General features: G+C 41.5%; 1 protein-coding gene across 4 annotated transcripts in view; it reads right to left on the reverse strand.

Moving 5' to 3' along the window:
- The window catches only part of cdc7 (cell division cycle 7 homolog (S. cerevisiae)), a 102,329-nt gene that overhangs the window by 32,294 nt on the left and 49,024 nt on the right, over window positions 1-21,011 (reverse strand). For all 4 annotated transcript variants that reach the window (XM_072574701.1, XM_072574700.1, XM_072574703.1 and 1 more), the window contains 4 exons: window positions 12,662-12,755; window positions 12,408-12,550; window positions 11,679-11,913; window positions 1,363-1,449 (listed from right to left, as the gene is read on the reverse strand). In XM_072574701.1, the coding sequence (XP_072430802.1) occupies window positions 1,363-1,449; window positions 11,679-11,913; window positions 12,408-12,550; window positions 12,662-12,755 (559 nt within the window). The remainder of the gene's footprint in view (window positions 1-1,362; window positions 1,450-11,678; window positions 11,914-12,407; window positions 12,551-12,661; window positions 12,756-21,011) is intronic.

The following is a 21,011-nucleotide window of genomic DNA, read 5'->3' on the forward strand; positions in this document are numbered from 1 at the left end:
GGAAACAGGCCTTTAGGCCCAACAAGTCCACACCAACCGTCCGAAGAGTAACCCACCCAGACCCATTCCCCTGCCCTATATTTACCCCTGGCTAATGCACCTAACACTTTGGGCAATCTAGCCAATTCACCTGACCTGCACATCTTTGGACTGTGGGAGGAAACTGGATCACCCGGAGGAAACCCAAGCAGACATGGGGAGAATGTGCAAACTCCACATTGATAGTCACCAGAGGCTGAAATCGAACCTGGGTCCCTGGCACTGTGAGGCAACAGTGCTGGTCACTGAGCCACCATGTCGTCTACCAGAACTGTTAAGTTTTTCTAGCAATTTCTGTTTTTGTTTTAGATTTCCAGTGTCCACAGTTCTTTGAGTTTTTTGTTTAGTACCTAATCTATCCAATTGTCAAACACCAGCATGTGGAGGGATCTGCAGGTCATGAGAAGACTTATCAGCCATCTCAGAACCCCGAGAACAAGAATGGAAGAAAATTGTCCTCAATCCCAAGTACTGTCTAATAAGTGTGTAGTAAAATGTGGTTCAGGAGCTCATTTGAGAACAAAAATTATAGTAAACAAATTATGGAGATGCAATACTGAACTTTCAGTAAGCTGCAATAGTTGAAGATTGTAATGTGGAGTAAGCTATTACCTTCCAGGATTATATAACATTTTACAGACTAAATTCTTGGAAATCATTACACTGGCTTAGTACATTTGGCTTGCGGAAAGACTTGTGTTTGCACTTATATTGGTTTGTGGGGCAACTGGAGTGAAATTTGAGAGTAAAAACAAAAAAACACTGGAAATCACAGCAGGTCAGGCAGCATCCACGGAGAGAGAGCAAGGTAACATTGCGAATGTCAATGACACTTCATCAGAGCTGACTTGAAGTGTAGGGAATGGGTGTTTGGCCCGGGTGGGGTGTGTGCGCGCATGCGTGCGTGTGCACGCGTGCATGTGTGAGAGAGAGAGAGAGAGAGAGAGAGAGAGAGAGAGAGAGAGAGAGAGAGAGAGAGAGAGAGAGAGAGAGAGAGAGAGAGCGAGCGCGAGAGGCTGAAGTCAGAACAGATAATCCCTTTGGAGTGGGGGAGGGCAGAGAAGAATGCAATCTGGGTACACCTTCTAATTTGAGGAACTGGAGGAAACTCCAGGCCACAGTGCTTTAATACAATTGTCTGGGCCAGGCCTAATAGAAATGCTTTCGTGTAGGTGTCATTTTTGTATGTACGTATGTAAATGTATGGAGTACAACCATCAAATTCATCAGTTATTGATAATCAGAATGGACAGATTTAGGTTTGCACAAAAATTATACAATTATAAAAAGAAGCAGTGTGTCAACAGGTTAATAACTTCTTACCTTACTGCTTGTACCTTCATAAACTTCAGTGCTACGGACATTCAAATTTCTTTCCCCAAATACAGAGCGCAGAACTGATGAATCGCCCTAAAATAAAAAAAATTAAGTGTTATTAGTATGGCCAAATTTGGTATGACATATGTAAAATAACATATAAACCAAATCATATCTTTGTATTGTAAGTGTTATTATTTTGAAGAAAGATAAAATCGTCAGTTAAAAATATGAATTGTGTATTACATTAAGCCAGCTCACAGCACCCTGTTAGATGAGATTCTCTACAGTAAGGAAACAGGCCCTTCGGCTCAACAAGTCCACACCAACCTTCCCAAGAATAACCCACCCAGCCCCATTCCCCTACATATTTACCACAGACTAATGTACCTAACACTATGGGCAATTTAGCATGGCCAATTCACCTGACCTGCACATCTTTTGGATTGTGGAAGGAAACCGGAGCACCCTGAGGAAACCTACACAGACACGGGGAGAAAGTGAAAACTCCTCATGGAGGATCGCCCGAGGCGGGAATCAAACCCAGGTCCCTGGCACTGTGAGACAGCAGTGCTAACCATTGAGCCACCGTGCTACCCATATTACCTGCAAGTTTACAGCAAAGAAGGTGGTTAGCACTCCAGGAAAGAACTGTCCATTTAGTCCCACCCTCTTTCCCAACTTTTCTGTGTTATTATCATGACAAACAATTCACCTCTTTTCAATGCTAGCATTGATGTTGCTTCCACCATTCTTTCAGAAATGCATTTCAGATTATTTCAATTTTACATTAAATTTTTTTTTTCTTCCTCTGCAAAGAATTGCAGAGAGGCTGGTATCCCGTCACCAAGTCACCCTTAATTTACTTGAGCACAGTGCACTGGCTGTAACCAACAAGTTCAGAATCAGTCCACTAAACTGAGGAAATTCTCAATCTGCTGTTAATATTAGTCAGACAGTGCCCTCCTGACTGGGCCCGGTTAACAACCCTAATCAGGGGCCACATAGTCAACAAGATCCACCTGGTTCCAATCACTGCACTCTGGTTCTTCTGCAAATTCTGTTCCAGATTTGACTTCTGGTTACCAACTGTCTTTCCAATGAAATTAGCTTCTCCTTTTTTATTTTAAATTTCTTTATAATTTGGGACATTTTTCTTAAGTGTTGCATTCTTACAACAAATTCATTTTAAAGCGAATAGCAACTGTTACAGAATACCTAATGTAATGTAAATTGAAAATAAAATCTGAATCATACGCAAGAGTGATATCTGTTGACAAAAACAGGAGTGTTCTGGCACTCTTTCCTCATAGTAATTCAGAGATTCCAATCAGAGTTGCTCAGAAACGGCACAAGTTATTCAATTAACATTTGTGCCACACATGTGTCAGGCAATGACCATCTCCAGTGTGAATCTAAACATCGTCGCTTGCCACTCATTGGCACCACCATTACTGAATTCCTCACTGTTAAACAACAGTGTACTGTTGGCTGCAAGAGCAGGCCAGAGACTAGGAGTACTGCAGCAAGTAATTCACTTCCTGACTCACCAAAGCGAGTCCATCTACAACGCACAAGTCAGGAATGTGATGGAATACACCCGACCTGCCTGGATGAGTGTAGCTCCAATAATACTGAAGAAGTTTGACACTGCTGAGAACAAAGTAGCCAATCAATTAGCACCACATTCATAAATATTCAGTCCTTCCAGCACTGATGCTCAATACAAAGTGCTTCTACTATCTATGAGGTACATGGCAGCAATTCACAAAGGCTCCTTAGACAGCATGTTCCAAACTCACAGCTACTTCCATCTAGAAGGACAAGAATAGCATTTTGGATGGACATGTGAAATGGACTGCAGCAGTTCATACACCAGAGAAAGCATCCTAGCTGGAAGCATCATAACACAGTATGACAACTGCTCTTCCCAAGACAGCAGGAAACTAGTAAATCACATAAACTGGCCTTCCATCCATTGACTCGATCTATATTTCCTGGTGCCTCAGGAAAGAAACTAACATAATAAAAAATGTCTCTCACCTTGGTTATACTCTCTTTCACCCTTGTCAGGCAGGAAATATAAACAGTTTGAATACAAGTGTGAAGAGATTCAAGAACAACTTCTTCCTCACTGTTAACAGACATTTGAACAGACTTCTCTCTCTGAACCTTTTCTGTGATTAACACTATATAGATTAGATTAGATTACTTACAGTGTGGAAACAGGCCCTTCGGCTCAACAAGTCCACACCGCCCCGCCGAAGTGTAACCCACTCATACCCCTACATCTACATCTACATCTACCCCTTACCTAACACTACGGGCAATTTAGCATGGCCAATTCACCTGACCTGCATATCTTTGGACTGTGGGAGGAAACTGAAGCACCCGGAGGAAACCCACGCAGACACGGGGAGAACGTGCAAACTCCACACAGTCAGTCGCCTGAGGCGGGAATTGAACCCGGGTCTCTGGCGCTGTGAGGCAGCAGTGCTAACCACTGTGCCATCGTGCCGCCCACATCGTGCACTCTATTCTGCTACCCAGATGCACTGTGTATGGTACGATCTGCTTGTATTGCATGCAAAATAACACTTTTCACTGTATCTCAGTACATGTAGCAACAATATGTCAAACTCAAACAAGGGCAATAAGACTCAGAAAGAGAGAGTGAGACTAACAGGAGACTATGCCATAGTACAGGCTTGTACCTCTCAAATTTAAAACTAATTAACACAATACAATGTGAGGAAATATTACATCATGAAAAGAGTAATTAAAAATATGAAATTTAATACCGGTAGGGAAGTGAAGGAAACATACTTTATAGCTTTGAAAAGATAGCTAAATGCGGTCACTAGTTGTTTGCATAGACATCCAAGCAATAAAAAGTTACAGAAGCTGTAAATGTTTACTCAAAGAGAAGATTCAGGAATTCTAAGCATTCAAGGTCCTAAAGGGTATGCAGCAAGATAAGCTTTGATAAATTGAATGGATACAGATTCTAAGCTCAGGGCTATAACCTTGTGGAAGAGGGAAAATGACAACAAATAGGAGGAGAAGTTTATTCAGCTAATGTCTGCTGTGCCACTCGATAAGATCAGTTTTTTTTTAAGATTAGATTACTTAGTGTGGAAACAGGCCCTTTGGCCCAACAAGCCCACACCGACCCTCCGAAGAGCAACCCACCCAGATCCATTCCCCTACATTTACCCCTTCATCTAACACTACGAGCAATTTAGCATGGCCAATTCACCTAACCTGCACATTTTTGGACTGTGGGAGGAAACCGGAGCACCGGAGGAAACCCACGCAGACACGGGGAGAATGTGCAAACTCCATACAGCCAGTTGCCCAAGGCAGGAATTGAACCCAGGTCTCTGGCGCTGTGAGGCAGCAGGGCTAACCACTGTGCCACTGTGCTGACCATTTGATCTGGCTGCAGTCTTAACTCTATTTTCCTGCCTTTCCCCATAACTCTCAACTTCTTTTTAGATCAGAAATCACTCCTGCGTTGATCAAAAATCTAAGTCAGCCTTCAGTGCTCTCTGGAACAGAATTCCAAAAGCCAATAAACTTTAAAAAAAAAATCCTTTCCAATTCAATGGCTCTTTCTTACTCTCAAACTATGCCTCAAATTCTACATTTCCAGACAAAAGGACACATACCCTCAGAATCTATCCTGTCAATTTCCTACAGAATCTTATATTTCAACAAGATCACACTTTATTCTACGAAACAATGACTACTCACAATATATGTTCATGACTTAGATGAAGGAAGTAAATGTAATATCTCAAAATTTGCAAATGACACAAAGCTGGATGGAAGGGTGAGCTGTGAAGAGGATGCAGAGATGTCGCGGTGTGGTTTGGTCAGGTTGAGTGGGGAAATGTATGGCAGATGCAGATAAATGTGAGGTTTACCACTCTGGGTAGAAAAGGTAGGAAGGCAGATTATTATTTGAAAGGCCGTAATCGGAGAGAGGGAAATGTTCAATTTTTAGATTAGATTAGATTACAGTGTGGAAACAGGCCCTTCGGCCCAACAAGTCCACACCGACTCGCCGAAGTGCAACCCACCCATACCCCTACATTTACCGCTTTCCTAACACTACGGGCAATTTAGCACAGCCAATTTACCTGACCTGCACATCTTTGGACTGTGGAAGGAAACCGGAGCACCCGGAGGAAACCCACGCAGACACGGGGAGAACGTGCAAACTCCACACAGTCAGTCGCCTGAGGTGGGAATTGAACCCAGGTCTCAGGCGCTGTGAGGCAGCAGTGCTAACCACTGTGCCACCGTGCCACCCATAAACTTGGTATCCTCGTGCACCAACTGCTGAAAGTAAGTGTGGAGCGGCAGCAGGCAATGAAGAATGCAAACTCTATGTTGGCCTTCACAGTGCAAAGTTTTGAGTACAGGTACAAGGATATCTTACTACAATTATACAAGGCATTAGTGAGGCCACACTTAGAATATTGTGTGTAGTTTCGGTCTGAGGAGGAACATTCTTGCTACAGAGAGAATCCAGCGATGGTTTATGAAATTGATTCCTTGGATGGTAGAATGATGTATGAGGAGAGATCAAGTCAGTTAGGATAGTATTTATTGGAGTGTAGAAGAATGAGGTGAGGATCTCATGGAAACCTAAGAAATTCTACAGGGCTGGACAGGTTAAATGCAGGATGAATGATCCTGACGATGGGAGAGTCCAGACCAGGGGTCACAGCTTAAGGAAAAGGGGTTAAAAATTTTATGTCTGAGATAAGGAGAAATTTCTTCACACAGAATGCTTTGATGGGTCTTCAAATTTGGCCATCTGGGGCATTACCTTGCCAGGATTGTACTACTGGTCTCCAACAGTCAGAGAGATAGAGGAGCAGATGTAGGCAAATCTCTAATAACTATGAGAGAAACAGATGGGACAGTCCAAACCTAATCAGAGGAATGAAGCTGGTCAGCTTTCAGTGGCTGAACATTTTGGAGATAGTGACCACAATAATAAGTTTCAAAGTCATTATGAAAAGAGATAAGGTTAAGGCAGAAGTGAAGTATCTAAATTGGACATGGGGGTGGGGAGGATAAGGAATTCAACATTATTACAAACTGGAGCAGTTACTTGTAGGTATGTTTATATTTGCACAGTGGGAGCTTTTTGAAAGTAGCGCATCAGAATTCAGGGCCAGCATATTTCTCAGAAGGGCAAGTGCAGCAAATGCAGGGAACCCTTGATGTCAAGGGATAGAGAGTTTGATAAAGGAAAAAAGGAATCACATAATAGGTACAACACATTAAGATGAGGTCCTTCAATAGTATAGCATGTCTAAGAGGTTAGAAACTGGAGAGATTAAGAGGGGTCACAAAATATCTTTGACAGATGAGATCAAGAAAAAGCCTTGAGATTTTGCTAAATATATTAACAGTAAGAGGTAAAAAGTGGGACCTTTTAGAGACCAAGCGACAATTTGCGTGAGCCAGTGGACATGGGTGAGGTCTTCAATGAATACTTCTCATTTGTATTCAAAGAGGAGAAATAATTGTAGCTGTTGATTTCAGATGGGATGATGAGGCTCTAGAACACATTAAGATTAATAAGGAAGTGGATTTAGATGTTTTATGGAAGCATAAATCCCCAGGGTCTGATGAGATTATCCCAGCCTGCTATGAGAGGCAAGAGGAGATTGCTGGGGGCCTGGAAGATATATCTAATACTACATTAACTATTGGTTAAGTACCAGGTGACTGGAGGATGGCTAATGTGGTTCCTTTGTTCAAGAAAGGCTGCAGAGATAAGCCAGGTAATTACAGACCAGTTAACTTGTTAGTAATGATAGGGGAATTATTGGAAAACATTCTGAAGGAAAGGATTAATCAACTTGGAAAAGGAGGGATAATCAGCATGGATTTATTAGAGGGAGATGCTGTCTAATTTAATTGGATTTTTTTGAAAAGGGGACTGAATGTACTGATGAGGGTCATGCAATTGATGTGAATTACTTGGATTTCAGTAAAGCCTTTGACAGGATTCCACATAGAAGACTTATCCAAAAGTTAAGACCCCCTGGGATCCAAGGAAAGTTGGCAAACTAGATCTAAAATTGTCTTGCCTGCAGGAGGCAAAGATTGATGGTGACCACTTGTTTTTATAATTGGAAGCCTGTGACCAACAGTGAACCACAGATTCGCTGCTGGGACTCCTGCTTTTTGTTACGTACTGTACATTAATGATCTGGATGTGAATGTAGAAGGAACAATTAGTAAATTTGTAGATGACATGAAATTGGTTTTGTTGTTGATAATGAGGAGGATTGTCTCAGTCCACAGTCTGATATTGACCAGCTGATAAATTGAGCACAGATGAAATTTAATTTTGGGAGATCCAATAAGGGAATGATATGTATGGTGAGTCCTTCAAGGATACTGAGGAACAAAGGGGCCTTGGTGTAAAAGTCCATATATCCTGGAAGGTATCAGTGCTCAGGGAGACAGGGTGGTAAAGAAGGTATACAGGATGCTTGCCTTCATTAGCAGGTGTACAATATAGGAGCCAGGATGTCTTGTTACAAACTCTATAAAACATCTGGTTTGGATACAGATGGAATACAACATGCAGTTCTGGTTGCCACAATATGGAAAGAAAGTTAGTTAACTGGAGAGGGCGCAGAGGAGATTCACCAGGTTGAAAAGGCTCACTTATGAGAAGAGACTGGATAGGCTGGGCTTGCTTTCCTTGGAGCAGAGGAGGATGAGGGACGATGTTTAAGAAGACAGCAAAGCAAATGACAGGAAATTTTAAGTCGATTAAACTGACTTCAGTCGTTGGTAAGGTTTTGGAGTCCATTGTGAAGGATGAGCTTTCTGAATACTTGGAAGTGTATGGTAAAATAGGACAGAGTCAGCATGGTTTCATCAAGTAGAGGTCATACCTAACAAATCTGTTAGAATTCTTTGAGAAGGTAATGAGCATGTTAGACCAAGGAGAGCCAATGGATATTATGGACCTGGACTTCAAGAAGGCGGCACGATGACACAGTGGTTAGCACTGCTGCCTCACAGCGCCAGAGACCCGGGTTCAATTCCCGCCTCAGGCGACTGACTATGTGGAGTTTGCACGTTCTCCCCGTGTCTGCGTGCGTTTCCTCCGGGTGCTCTGGTTTCCTCCCACAGTCCAAAGATGTGCAGGTCAGGTGGATTGGCCATGCTAAATTGCCCGTAGTGTTAGGTAAGGGGTAGATGTAGGGGTATGGGTGGGTTGCGCTTCGGCGGGGCGGTGTGGACTTGTTGGGCCGAAGGGCCTGTTTCCACACTGGAAGTAATCTAATCTAATCTAAAAAAAAGGCCTTTGACAAGATGTCGCATAGGAGGGTGCTGAGTAAGGTAAGGGCCCATGGTACAGAGGCAAGGTACTACGTAGATAGAGATTGGCTGCCTAGCAAAAGGCAGAGAGTGCAGTTAACAGGGTCCTTCTCAGAATAGAAGCTGGTGACTAATGGCGCACCACATATTTTCATTTAAAGATCAATGATCTGAATGAAGGAACTGAGGGCATTCTGGCTAAGTTTGCAGATGATACAAAGATAGGTGGAGGGGCAAGTAGCATTGAGGAGGCAGGGAGGCTGCAGAAAGAATTAGATAGGTGAGGAAAATGGGTAAAAAAGTGGCAGATGAAATACAATGTGGGAAAGTGTGAGGCCACGCACTTTGGTAGGAATAATAGAGGCACAGACTGTTTTCTAAATGGGGTGAAAATTCAGAAATCTGAAGTGCAAAGGGACTTGGAGTTCGAGGAGGGCAAATACAATGCTGTCATTCATCTTGAGAGGACTACAATATAAAAGCAGGGCTTAAATTCCTGAGGCTTTACAAGACTCTGGTCAGACCACATTTAGAATATTGTGAGCAATTTTGGGCCCCGTACTTCAGGAAAGATGTATTTGCCTTGGAGCAGGTCCAGAGGAAGTTCATGAGAATGATCCCAAGAATGAAAGGAATGAACATATGAGGAATGTTTGAGGACTCTGGGACGAAAGTTAATGGGGTTTAGAAGGATGAGGGGGGATCTGATTGCAACTTACACAATGCTGGACAACCTGATCAGAGTGGACATTGGAAAGACATTTCCATTGGCAGAAGAGACGAGGACCCGAGAGCATAAGCCTTAGAGTAAAGGGAAGGCCTTTTAGAATGGAGATAAGGAGAAACTTCTTCAGCCAGACATTAATAAATCTGTGGAATTCATTGCCACAGAAGGCTGTGGAGACCAGGTCATTGAGTATATCTAAAAGAAAGAGATAGAAAAGTTCTTGATTGCCAACGGAATCAAAGGTTACAGGGAGCAAGTGGAAAAATGCTGCTGAAAAACCTATCAGTCATGATTGAATAGCAAAGCAGACATGATGGGCTGAATGGCCCAATTTCAGCTCCTACAGCTTATGGATCTGACAGAAGTCTGTAAAATTATTAGGGGCATAGATAGAGTAGATTGTGAGAATCTCTTCCCTCTGACAAATGTATCTAAGAGCAGAGGGCATAAGTTTTAATGTGAGGAATAACTGCTTTAGAGAGATCAGATGAAAAATGTTTCCACCCAGAGGCTGGTAGATATACAGGATGTGCTGCTAAGGGAGCCATGTTCTCTCACACCATTTAAAAAGCATCTGGATGAGTACTGAAAATACCAGGGCATAGTAAAGAATGAACCAAATGGTGATAAATGGGATTAGTTTGGTGTTTGTTAGCTGGCATACACATGGTGGGCTGAAGTGCATGTATCCATACTGTATAACTCAAATTGCAGGATATGCACTAGCTACCTAATGTTTTCAGTCCTATATATTACCAAGTGACTATATTTTACACTTTCCTGGAATCAAAGAATTTGCAAAATTTAATTAGAGTTGAGACAGAAGAACATAAGACATAGGAGAAGAAATTAGGCCATTCAGCCCATAGAGTCTGCTCCGCCATTCAATCATGGCTGAGGAGTTTCTCACCCCATTCTCCTGCTTTTTCCCTGCAACCCTTGATTGCCTTTACAATCGAGAACCTATCTATCTCCATCTTAAATATACTCAATGAACTGGCAGTGAATTCTACAGATTCATCACTCTCTGGGCGATGAAGTTCTAAAAAGCCTTCCCTTTACTCGAAAGCTGTGTCCTCAGGTCCTAGTTTCTCCTACCAATGGAAACATCTTCCAAACATCTGCTTTGTCCAGGCCATTCAGCGTTCTGTAAGTTTCAATTAGATCCCCCCTCATCCTTCTATATGCCATCGAGTGTAGACTCAGTCCTCAAATGTTCCTCATATGTTAAGCTGTTCAGTCCTGGGACCATTCTAGTGAACCTCCTCTGAACACGCTGCTGGGCCAGTACATCCTTCTTGAGATATTGGCCCAAAACTGCACATAATACTCTAATTGTGGCCCGACCAGAGCCTTATAAAGCCTCAGAAATGCATTCCTGCTTTTATATTCAAGTCCTCTTGAAGTAAATGCCATCATTGCATTTGCCTTCCTAACTATTGACTCAACCTGCAAGTTTACCTTGAGAGAATCCTGGACTAGAACTCCCAAGTCTCTTTGCACTTTAGGCTTCTGAATTTTCTCCCCATTTAGAAAATAGTCCAAGCCTCTATTCTTCCTACTAAGGTATGTGACATCACTTCTTTACCCCTCTCCTAACCTGTCCAAGTCCTTCTGCAGCTTCCCAGCCTCGTCAATACTACCTGTCCCTCTACCTATCTTTGTGTTGTCTGCAAATATAGCCAGAATGCCCTCAGTTCCTTCATCTAGATCGTTAATGTATAAAGTAAAAAGTTGTGGTCCCAACATTGAGCCTTGTGGAACACCACTTGTCTGCCTCCCTTAGAAAGATCCTTTTATCCATGCACTCTGCCAACCAGCCAGGCTTGTAAGATCAGCTATGATAGCACTCCATGGTGAACAGGCTCAAGGGCCCCATGGTTTATTTTCCCATGTCTCATGTTCGAATATGATCATACATCTCTAGATGGAAGAACATGTCAAACAGCAATCCTTACTCATTTTATTTTGCAACAGTGAAGTAGCTATTACTGCAAGTCGAATAAGCTTCAAGGCTGCAATAACCCTAACCCTATCATACTTTATGAGTATTGCTAAAGTTTTCACATGCTAGATTACAATGTTAAAAATAGGAGGCTAGCATTATCTTTTAAAAAAGGACTGAAGAAATTTTACATGCAATAATTGAATGCACCAGCAATGTTAGTTCCTTCAATTTTTTTATACTATCTATTATAAAGATAAACGTGAAAGATGGGCAAGACACAACCTTTCCATTTTTAGCCTGTGAAAGAGGCCAGGGCCTTTTAATGGGCTGTTTGCCAGTAGCATGTTGCGCCAGAGGTTTATTCGCTGTTCCACTGTTTGGAAGCTTATTTCCAGTGCTGGTTGTCGGTTTGTTCTTTGAGCTACTTCCCTGTTGGTCCTCTGTCTTTACGACTTTAAGGAGTTCTATTTTAGTGTCAGGTGTACCCTGAGCTAAACCAAAGTCCACTAATGCATACCTGTAATGTAATGAGACATTAATTTAAAAAAAATGAAATAATTAGGGAAGAGTCAATCATCTTGTCCAATTCTCTTAAATTAGGTGTGTTCAGCAAGTTAGAAATTAATTTATGTAGTATTCAGTTGTCTATAGTATCTATTCTTTCAGACTAATGAAATAAGAATGTAAAAGTTGCTATGACAAAATTATAATGAACTTTTAAAAGCTCAATTAAGCAATAAAACAAATATTTTAATTTAAGATAAAACCACATGCACCAGGATACAGACATTTTATGAAAAGAAGGTTTCTAGTTTTGTAAAAGTACTAATTTATGATAGCTGCACATTATAATATATAACCATATCCAATTCTTTTTCAGGATTGTTCCTGGATCAAAATAAAACATTTTTTTCTCTATTAAGGTAGCTGGCATGAAATAATACGTGCATTCTCTTCATCCAAACAATACATTTTAATTACATAACATAGGCATTAGATAGAAATTCATACTTTTTCAGGCGTCCATTATACAGGAAGTTACTTGGCTTGATATCACGATGAATGATACCAAAGTGATGAATGCGTTTCAAGGCTTTTAATAAGTTATACATATACTCCCGTACATCTTCCAACTTCATAGAACTCAAAAGATCCTGAAAGTAACACATTTCATTTAAAATAAAATCATTCCCAGAACATTTCAATTTTTAGCTAATCCTTGGCAATGTAACATCAAATGCAAATTGAATTATAAATAAACTTACCAAAAAGGACTCATGCTCTAGATATGGCATGACAATAACCACATGATCATCTTTCCTTAAGCAGTATTTTACTCCCATTACGTTGTCTTCACCCCTAGAATAAATGCAAATAACAGGTACAGAAGATGGTCAAGAAGGAAGTCTATTTCATCATAAAATCAAATTGTATTATGCAATAACTGTTAGTAATTGTTGTCAAAAGCAAGTAGTCAAAATTTGAGAATATACAATAAGTTATCTCTATACTTAGGAGGGTAAAGAAAGATCGATACATTGCCTATTTTAAAACACCAATAACTCTCAATAACATAATTCAATAGGTACATGCTGCGTATTATAACGTGACTTTAAGAAACTTGATTTCAACAAAGGTCAAGAACACCACCACCTCTCATTATCTATATATTGCTTTTCTAAAGAAAATTGACATGAGCTATCACTAGTTAAATACTTCATATAGCAGCACAACTCATTAAAGTAACAAGGATGCCAAGTCATCACAAAATATCTCAAGGTTTAAAATACTTAGTGGTAAACAAACTGATATAGAGAAGTAGACAAGTTTGGAGGCAAGAATCGACAAATCAAAACTCAAATACTGAAAAGGTCAGTTACGTAATGAGCTTCAACAGAGTTAAAAAATAGTTTGTTATGGTGAAGGTTCAAAGGGTGTCAAATATAGAAAAATATTTCTGTGGGAACATAATATATAATTACTTCCATTTGTTCTATTAAAATAAAAGAATTAAACAGTGATCTGTCATAATAGTATATTAATAGAAAAGTACTTAATGTGGCGTAAAATAGCCATGTAATCTAAATACAAAAGCAGCCCTTTTCCTTTCAGATAGGTTCCCTCAGCACATCAAGGCAATCTTCGCAGCACATCTGTTCTAACTCAGTTCAAGGTTTCTCATTAAGAATGACAACTTTGTTCCAGACACAAGATAAATCCATATCAACAGCACCCGTTATGTTCTGTCTACATGAATTGCTAATTGCAAATTTAAATCAGCAACGTTTGCATGAGAGTCGCATAGATTGTTTTTACATTGAGGGCAGGCAGTTCAAATGAAAGATGGCAGGTCATGATTTTTTAATCACTTCTGCTTTTCAACTTCAACCTGTGTTCAATAGCAGAGTTAACTAAATAGTGCTTAGGTAAAAGACATGACTGGGGTCTACAGCACCAGCATTAAAAGACAAAGGATACCTTTATTAAGCTAGTTTAATAGGAGAGTCACTATTGATATGAATAAACTCACCATTTTAGATCACCATATCACAACACTACAGAGTACTTGAACACCACAGTACCTCCAAATAAAGTGATTAATGAACAACCAAAAATACTTTGAGCACTAAGAAACTCGCTGAGCATATAAGTAGCAGGTGATTCACAATGTAATGCCCTACGATCAGTATTAAATGGACAGCCACTTTCTTTCTCTGTGTTCCAGCAGCTGATGTTGTAGGCGTTTGTAGAATTATGCTTCCCTTGAGGATGATGGGCAGCATGGAGGAGGCCAACAAAAAGGGAGTGGAAAAAAACAAGAAAAGGAGAAGTATCCTCAGGAATAGATGTTTTAAATAAAAATCCATTAGTATTTGCTTGTCTATGCAATAATCTCACCAAGCATTACAAACAAAACCTTGATTTGAATACAATAAAGCTGGTTGATGACATGAGTAAAAAATTTGTGGCTTGTTTTAAACCTTCATGTTGCAAAGAACTCTAAAAAGAAAGAATCAAAATGCAGGAATCCAATGCAGAAGCAAATAACATGGAAGCTGTCTTATGGCATCTGTGGAGTAAACAAGTGCTAATAGGCAGAATTTTCCTTGTCCGCCCTGGAGCTTTTAAAAGGGTGGGTGGGAGAACTTCAGTGGGAGGAAAGAACTTAGTTTTCTGATGGCATTATGTTTTGCCATAATGTTCTCAGAACCTTTCAGGTGGTTTAGTTTTCCAAATCTTCATGGTCAGGAACCTGTTGTGCACTCATTAACATGCCATAAATACTCAAACTCTGGAGCCCACTCACAGGCACAATCCTGTTAGCTAAAAGCAAGAATGTTCATGACAACAACCACATGGGGGTGTATCTGGCAGAAAAAATTCTTTCCTCCAAGCTCTGGAAAATACAAACTTCGGTTACTTGACTCAGTCATCACTTTGCACAAACACTGACAGTATTAGAGGTGAAATTTTCCCATGTAATTCAGCTCAAGAAGTCTGGCTTATTAGATGCTTAGAGATAAAGGGGTAAAGCATAACTAGAACCAACAAGCCTACACAATGGAGACAGCACATTCGCTGATGCCAGCAAATCTGACTGGACAGATAAATGGGACTGAGCTCAAAAGGGTAAAAACAATGACTGCAGATGCTGAAAACCAAATACTGGATTAGTGGTGCTGAAAGAGCACAGCAGTTCAGGCAGCATCCAACAAGCAGCGAAATCGACGTTTCGGGCAAAAGCCCTTCATCAGGAATAATGGGCTTTTGCCCGAAACGTCGATTTCGCTGCTCGTTGGATGCTGCCTGAACTGCTGTGCTCTTCCAGCACCACTAATCCAGTACTGAGCTCAAAAGGTCAGCTTTTGTGATTGCTCACTGTGATTGTCCCATAAAAGCCCAATGACGTGATGGTACATAAGCTGCTGAGTGTTGTAGTTCCTTTAAAGCATGAGCTCTGGGCGATCTATGAGAAGCAGTACCACCAAGGTGCCGGAAATACACCGATAGCTGCAATTATGTGATAAACATTGACTGCACATGGCATCTGATGGAGATGCTTGGTAATAAATCTCCTGTGAGACAGTTGTTATGACCATGTGAGGAGTCACAGCTCCCCATCTTACAAATCCCTCGGTCTGCAGCATCAATTTTTTGAAACCCATGTCCATCATACTTCAAATAAACCTAATCAAATCTAAGAAATGAAGGAGAACCTATTCAAAGGTTTTTTTTGAGGGGGACAAATTTGTAGTTTTATTACATAAAAAGCGCAGCACACAGAAACACGGATAATGAGCTTACAAAGAAAAGGGTAGAATAGGGGCAAAAGAAGGGGTTATCTGCAATAGACTGTTGTATTTTATTTTAAAAGCGAGTCTTTGAATAGTGAGAATGAGAAGTCCAGAGTCCACCTGTTTAGCTGTTGGGTTTTTCCCTCCGTAAATTGCAAACTACAAATGTCATGAGTTCTCAGTAAATCATTGTTCATATCTCAGACGGAGGAGGAGAGAGCAAGCCTTCCAATTTTTGTTCACAAATCCAAGTTTTGTTGTCTCTCTTTTACTGTTCAGATGCAGCTGTTGATAAAATTGTCCATTTGTATATTCCCAAGTCTGTTCATTGCTTTTCCAAACTGAATATTCTGCAGACAATTTTTCAGCTCTAGATGTAACTTCCAGAAAGGTGTGTATCAGCTAAGGAATACAGATCTGAGTTCCAGTGGTCTTTCAGAGGGATGTTAATTTTGGCTCAAAACAATCCATTTTATTGTTGGGTCCATGAGCTTACATGACTGCAGCAGCTTTATTAGTTCTAGAAGATGATACAAAACAGAAACAGGGGTTGGCTTTTGGCCCCTTGAGCTTGCTCTGGCATTCAATAGCATCATGGCTGATCTGACATTATTCGCATCCACTTTCTTCTCCTTTCCTCGAAACCCTTGATTCCTCTACTGATCAAGAATTTATCTATCCCAGCCTTAAAAATACACAAGGACTCTGCCCCCGCAGCTCTGTGGCAAGGAGTTCCAAAGGGTCAAAACCCTCAGGGAAGAAATTCCTCATCATCGCCATCTTCAATTGACACCCCTTTATTCTGAAACTATGCCCTTTGGTCACAAGACCATAAGAGCAGAAATTCAGCCATTCAGCCCATGGAGTCTGCTCTGCCATTCAATCACGGCTGATGGGTTTTTCAACCCCATTTTCCCGTTTTCTCCCTGTACCCTTTGATCCCCTTAGCAATCAACAATATACCTAACTCAACTTTAAATATACTCAATGACCTGGCCTCCACAGAGTCACCACTCTCTGGCTAAAGAGATTTCTCCTTATCTCTGTTCTAAAGGGTCTTCCCTTTACTCGAAGGCTGTGCCCTCCGGTCTTCGTCACTCCTGCTCATGGAAACATCTTCCCAACATCCACACTGTCCAGGTTATTCAGTATTCTGTAAGTTTCAATTAGATCCCTCCAACCCCCCTCATCCTTCTAAACTCCATTAAGCACAGTCCCAGAGTTCTCAAATGTTCCACATGTTAAGCCTCTTGGGATCATTCTCATGACCCGCTCCAGGGCCAATACATTTGAGGTGCGGGGCCCAAAATTACTCACAATATTCTGGCATGGGCAGCATCCTCTCAGCATTTACCCTTATGAATCCTCTAAGATTCAATGAGATCACCTCTCATTCTTCTAAACTCATTAAGTAGAGTTCCAACCTGTTTAGCCTTTGCTCATAAGACAATCCATCCACACCAGCAATCATCCCAGCAAACCTTCTCTGAACTGTCACTGATGAAATGATATACTTCCTTAAATAAGGGAATCAATGCTGTTCACAATACTCCAGATGTGGTCTCATCTTGTACAGCTGCATTAAGACTTCCCTACTCCAACCCGTTTGAAGTAAGGGCCAACATTCCATTAAGCTTCCTGATAACCTGCTGCATCAGAGTGCTACCTTTTTGGTGTTTCATGCACAAGCACCCCCAAGTCCTCTTGTGTTGCAGCTTTCTCAATTTAAGTAATATTTTGTTCTTTTGTTCCCTCTTCCAAAATCAATGTTGCATTTTCCCACGTTATATTCCATTTGTCAACTTTTTGCCCACTTACATAGCAAATCAATATTTCTGTAAACTACATTCTTCTCAACATTCTACCTATTTTTGTGTTGCCTGCAAATTTGGCTAGAATAACATTAATTTCCTTCCTCAAAGTCAATAAAAATTTATTGCAAACAGTGGCGGTCCGAGCACTGATCCCTGCAGTGGTCATTGGGTTTCCAACCTGAAAAAGAACCCATTATCCCCACTCACTGTTTCTTGCTCATGAGCCAATTCTCTATTCATGCCAATACCATAGGGTCTTATGACTTAATTTTTTGTGAGGTACCTTGTCAGATGTCTTTTGGATGTCCAAATGCAGCAAATCTACTGATTCCCCTCGGGCTAAAGGATCCCCTCAACCTTCTCCAACTTTTCGAGAAGGTTGAGACTTCTTGAAAAACTCTAATAAAGACACGATTTCCCTTTCATGAAGCCAAGCTAATTCTACTTGATTAAATTATAATTTTCCAAATGTTCTACTCGTATTTCCTTAATAATTGATTCTAAAAATTTTCCAACAACAGATGTTAGGTTAATTGGTCTATAGTTACCCGTTAATTGGCCTCCTTCTCTTTTTGAATAGGGGTATCACAATAGCGGTTTATAAATTGGAGAGGGTTCAGAAAAGATTCACTAGGATGTTGCCAGGACTGGAGATTTCAAGTCATAAGGAGTGGCTGGGACCTATTTTGCTGGAGTGTAGAAGGTTGAGGGGTAACCTTATTTAGGTATACAAAATCATGAAGGGCATAGGTAAAGGTGAATAGGTCTTTTCCCGAGGATGGGGAGTTCAAAACTAGGGGGCATATTTTTAAGGTGAGAGAAGAAAGATTTAGAAAGGGGCTGGAGGGTAACTTTTTCACAGAGGGTGGCTCTTTTATGGGATGAACTACCGGAAGAAGTGACAGAGTCCTTCAGCACCGAAACAGACCCTTCAGTCTAAATCATCCATGTCGACCAAATTTCCCAAATTAGCCCCACTTCTCATTGTTTGGCCCTTAATCCTCTAAACCTTTCCTATTCATGTTCCTGTTCAAATATCTTTTAAATGTTCTAACTGTTACTGCATCTATCACTTCTACTTAAATAGCATGCACTTTTCCAGAACAACTTGCCATTGAGCGGATAGCCACTGAAAGGTCAGCATCCCTTCAGCCAGTGTCATTTTTGAAAGGCTGCTGTGCACCCAGAGAAACAATCTGCTGTTGCGCCTCGTCAGCAACATAATGGTTCAACATCGCAAAGCCATGCTGCTCACTGCCTACAGCCTACATGGCTGATACTCCTTTGCATGTTTAACCCCATTCCCACACCCTAATTATGGTGTAATTACCATGTTTGGCTGTTTACCTGTCCTTAACTATATGCCATATAGACACCATCTCTAGCCACCACTGCTACACAGTCCCCAAAGTAACATGGCAGCTTCGGGCAGCAACTGAAATGGCAATGGCTTGAGCTTTGCTGACTTGGCGGGTCTGGTCTTTCCTGCCTTGCTGCGGTGGTGATGCAGTGGTTTCGGTGCTGGTTTTGGCTGTGGCAGTGTTGTGGAGTTGAGACTGGAAATCCTTGTTCTGGTAGTCTCAGCAGTGGCTTCCTGTAGTCACTCCATAAACCCAGACTGCCGTGGAGGGAACAGAAGATAAACCTTGTCCTAACTTGGTCTCAATTATTTCTTTTTATAGTTTTTGTAATCAAAACTGCATCGAATAGTGGTAACATATAGATTCCCATTTTCCTGAATACAAGTGACAATAAATAGCTATTCTGTTGTTCTAATGAACACCATTTGCAAGCATCATGAATAACAGTCAACAGTCTATGATAGTCCGCTACACCAAGCTCTCATTTAATGGGACCTGGTCGAAATCAGGTCCTGTCTGGCCTGTAATGCCCGATGGCACTAAGCTCCAGGGTGCACAGAGAAAGCTCTGTCCTCTCCTCCAGAGGATTGCTCCTGCTCTCCCATTTCCTCAGTACTGATCATATCAACTCGTCTGCTCCAATTTTGCAAAGCACAATATACAGCCAAGGTGACGTGGCACACTTTGTACAGATTATACTGGAAGCACCTCCCCTGACTGGTTGAAGCAGTGGAACTGTACCTTTACCAGCCTAATCATCTGCTTGACAATAACGCTAGTTGCACTATGTGCAACAATGTTGTGAAGCTGCTGCATCCAGATGAGTGACCATCAAAAGGAGAGTGCCCTTAAATCCCCTTGTCATCCCAAAGTGACATTCATCAAGTTTGTGTTGTGTTTAGTAAAACTTTGTCATATTTAAATGACATAAGAAGAAGAGAGAGATATTCCTTGCCTCCCAAAGCAGCCTAGAAGTTTTACAAGTGATGGGAAGCGTTTGGACAGCATTTGCTTTGTAACTAATTTCTGCAACAGTCAAGTGCCAATGTTAGACCTGTTGGCATAGTGCAATTCATCAAAACCAGCATCCTTGACCAGGCCAACATCCCCAATGTAGAGGGATTGACCACCTTTGGTCAGCTACAATGGCATGACCAACACAAGGTTTGCCAAGCAGGTGCTTTATTCCCAGCTTCGAAATGGCAGGCAAGCTCCAGGTGGACAGAACAGCGTTTCAGTGATACCCTCAAAGCCTCACTGGCAAAGTGCAGCATTCCTTAGATGAGATGAGATTAGATTACTTACAGTGTGGAAACAGGTCCTTCAGCCCAACAAGTCCACACCGACCCGCCGAAGCGCACACCACCCAGACCCATTCTCCTACATTTACCCCTTCACCTCACACTACGGGCAATTTAGCATGGCCAATTCACCTAATCTGCACATTTTTGGATTGTCGGAGGAAACCGGAGCACCCGGAGGAAACCCACGCACACACGGAGAGAATGTACAAACTCCACACAGAGAGTCGCCTGATGTGGGAAATGAACCCGGGTCTCTGGTGCTGTGAGGCAGCAGTGCTAACCACTGTGCCACCGTGCCGCCCAAAGACACCTGGGAATCAATGGCCCAAAACCATTCGAAGTGGAGGAGAAGCATTCGGGAAAGGTGCCGAGCAATGAGACTGGATAAAGCGGAAGCCAGGTGAAAACAGCAAAAGGAGCATGCTGCCACACCAACCGCTTACCCACGAGCTCTTCACAGCTAGCAGTGAGCTAATTTCACCAAGCACCATCTTTGACTTCTACAATGAGAATGCTCGACATCCAGTTTGTTTGGCAGATTTGGTAACTTCGGAAGCGGAATATAAATTTGGTGAAGAGTGTTACTAAACAAATTAACAAGCTATAGCCCCTTCAATCATCAATTCATTGCTGAATAGTGAGAAACTCTCCATGCCACCAGACATATGCATAAAAAATGCAGCAAATTGCTTCTGCCATCAAAATAGGTTTTAGGAACAGAACTAGGCCATTTGGCCCATAGAGTCTGCTTCACCATTCAATCATGGCTGCAGTGTTTATCAGACCCCTTCTCTTGCCTTCCCCCTGTAACTTTCGATTCCCTCACTAATCAAGAACTTTA

Source organism: Chiloscyllium punctatum, chromosome 7, assembly GCF_047496795.1.
Source record: "Chiloscyllium punctatum isolate Juve2018m chromosome 7, sChiPun1.3, whole genome shotgun sequence".
In the NCBI taxonomy this organism is placed as follows: Eukaryota; Metazoa; Chordata; class Chondrichthyes; order Orectolobiformes; family Hemiscylliidae; genus Chiloscyllium; species Chiloscyllium punctatum.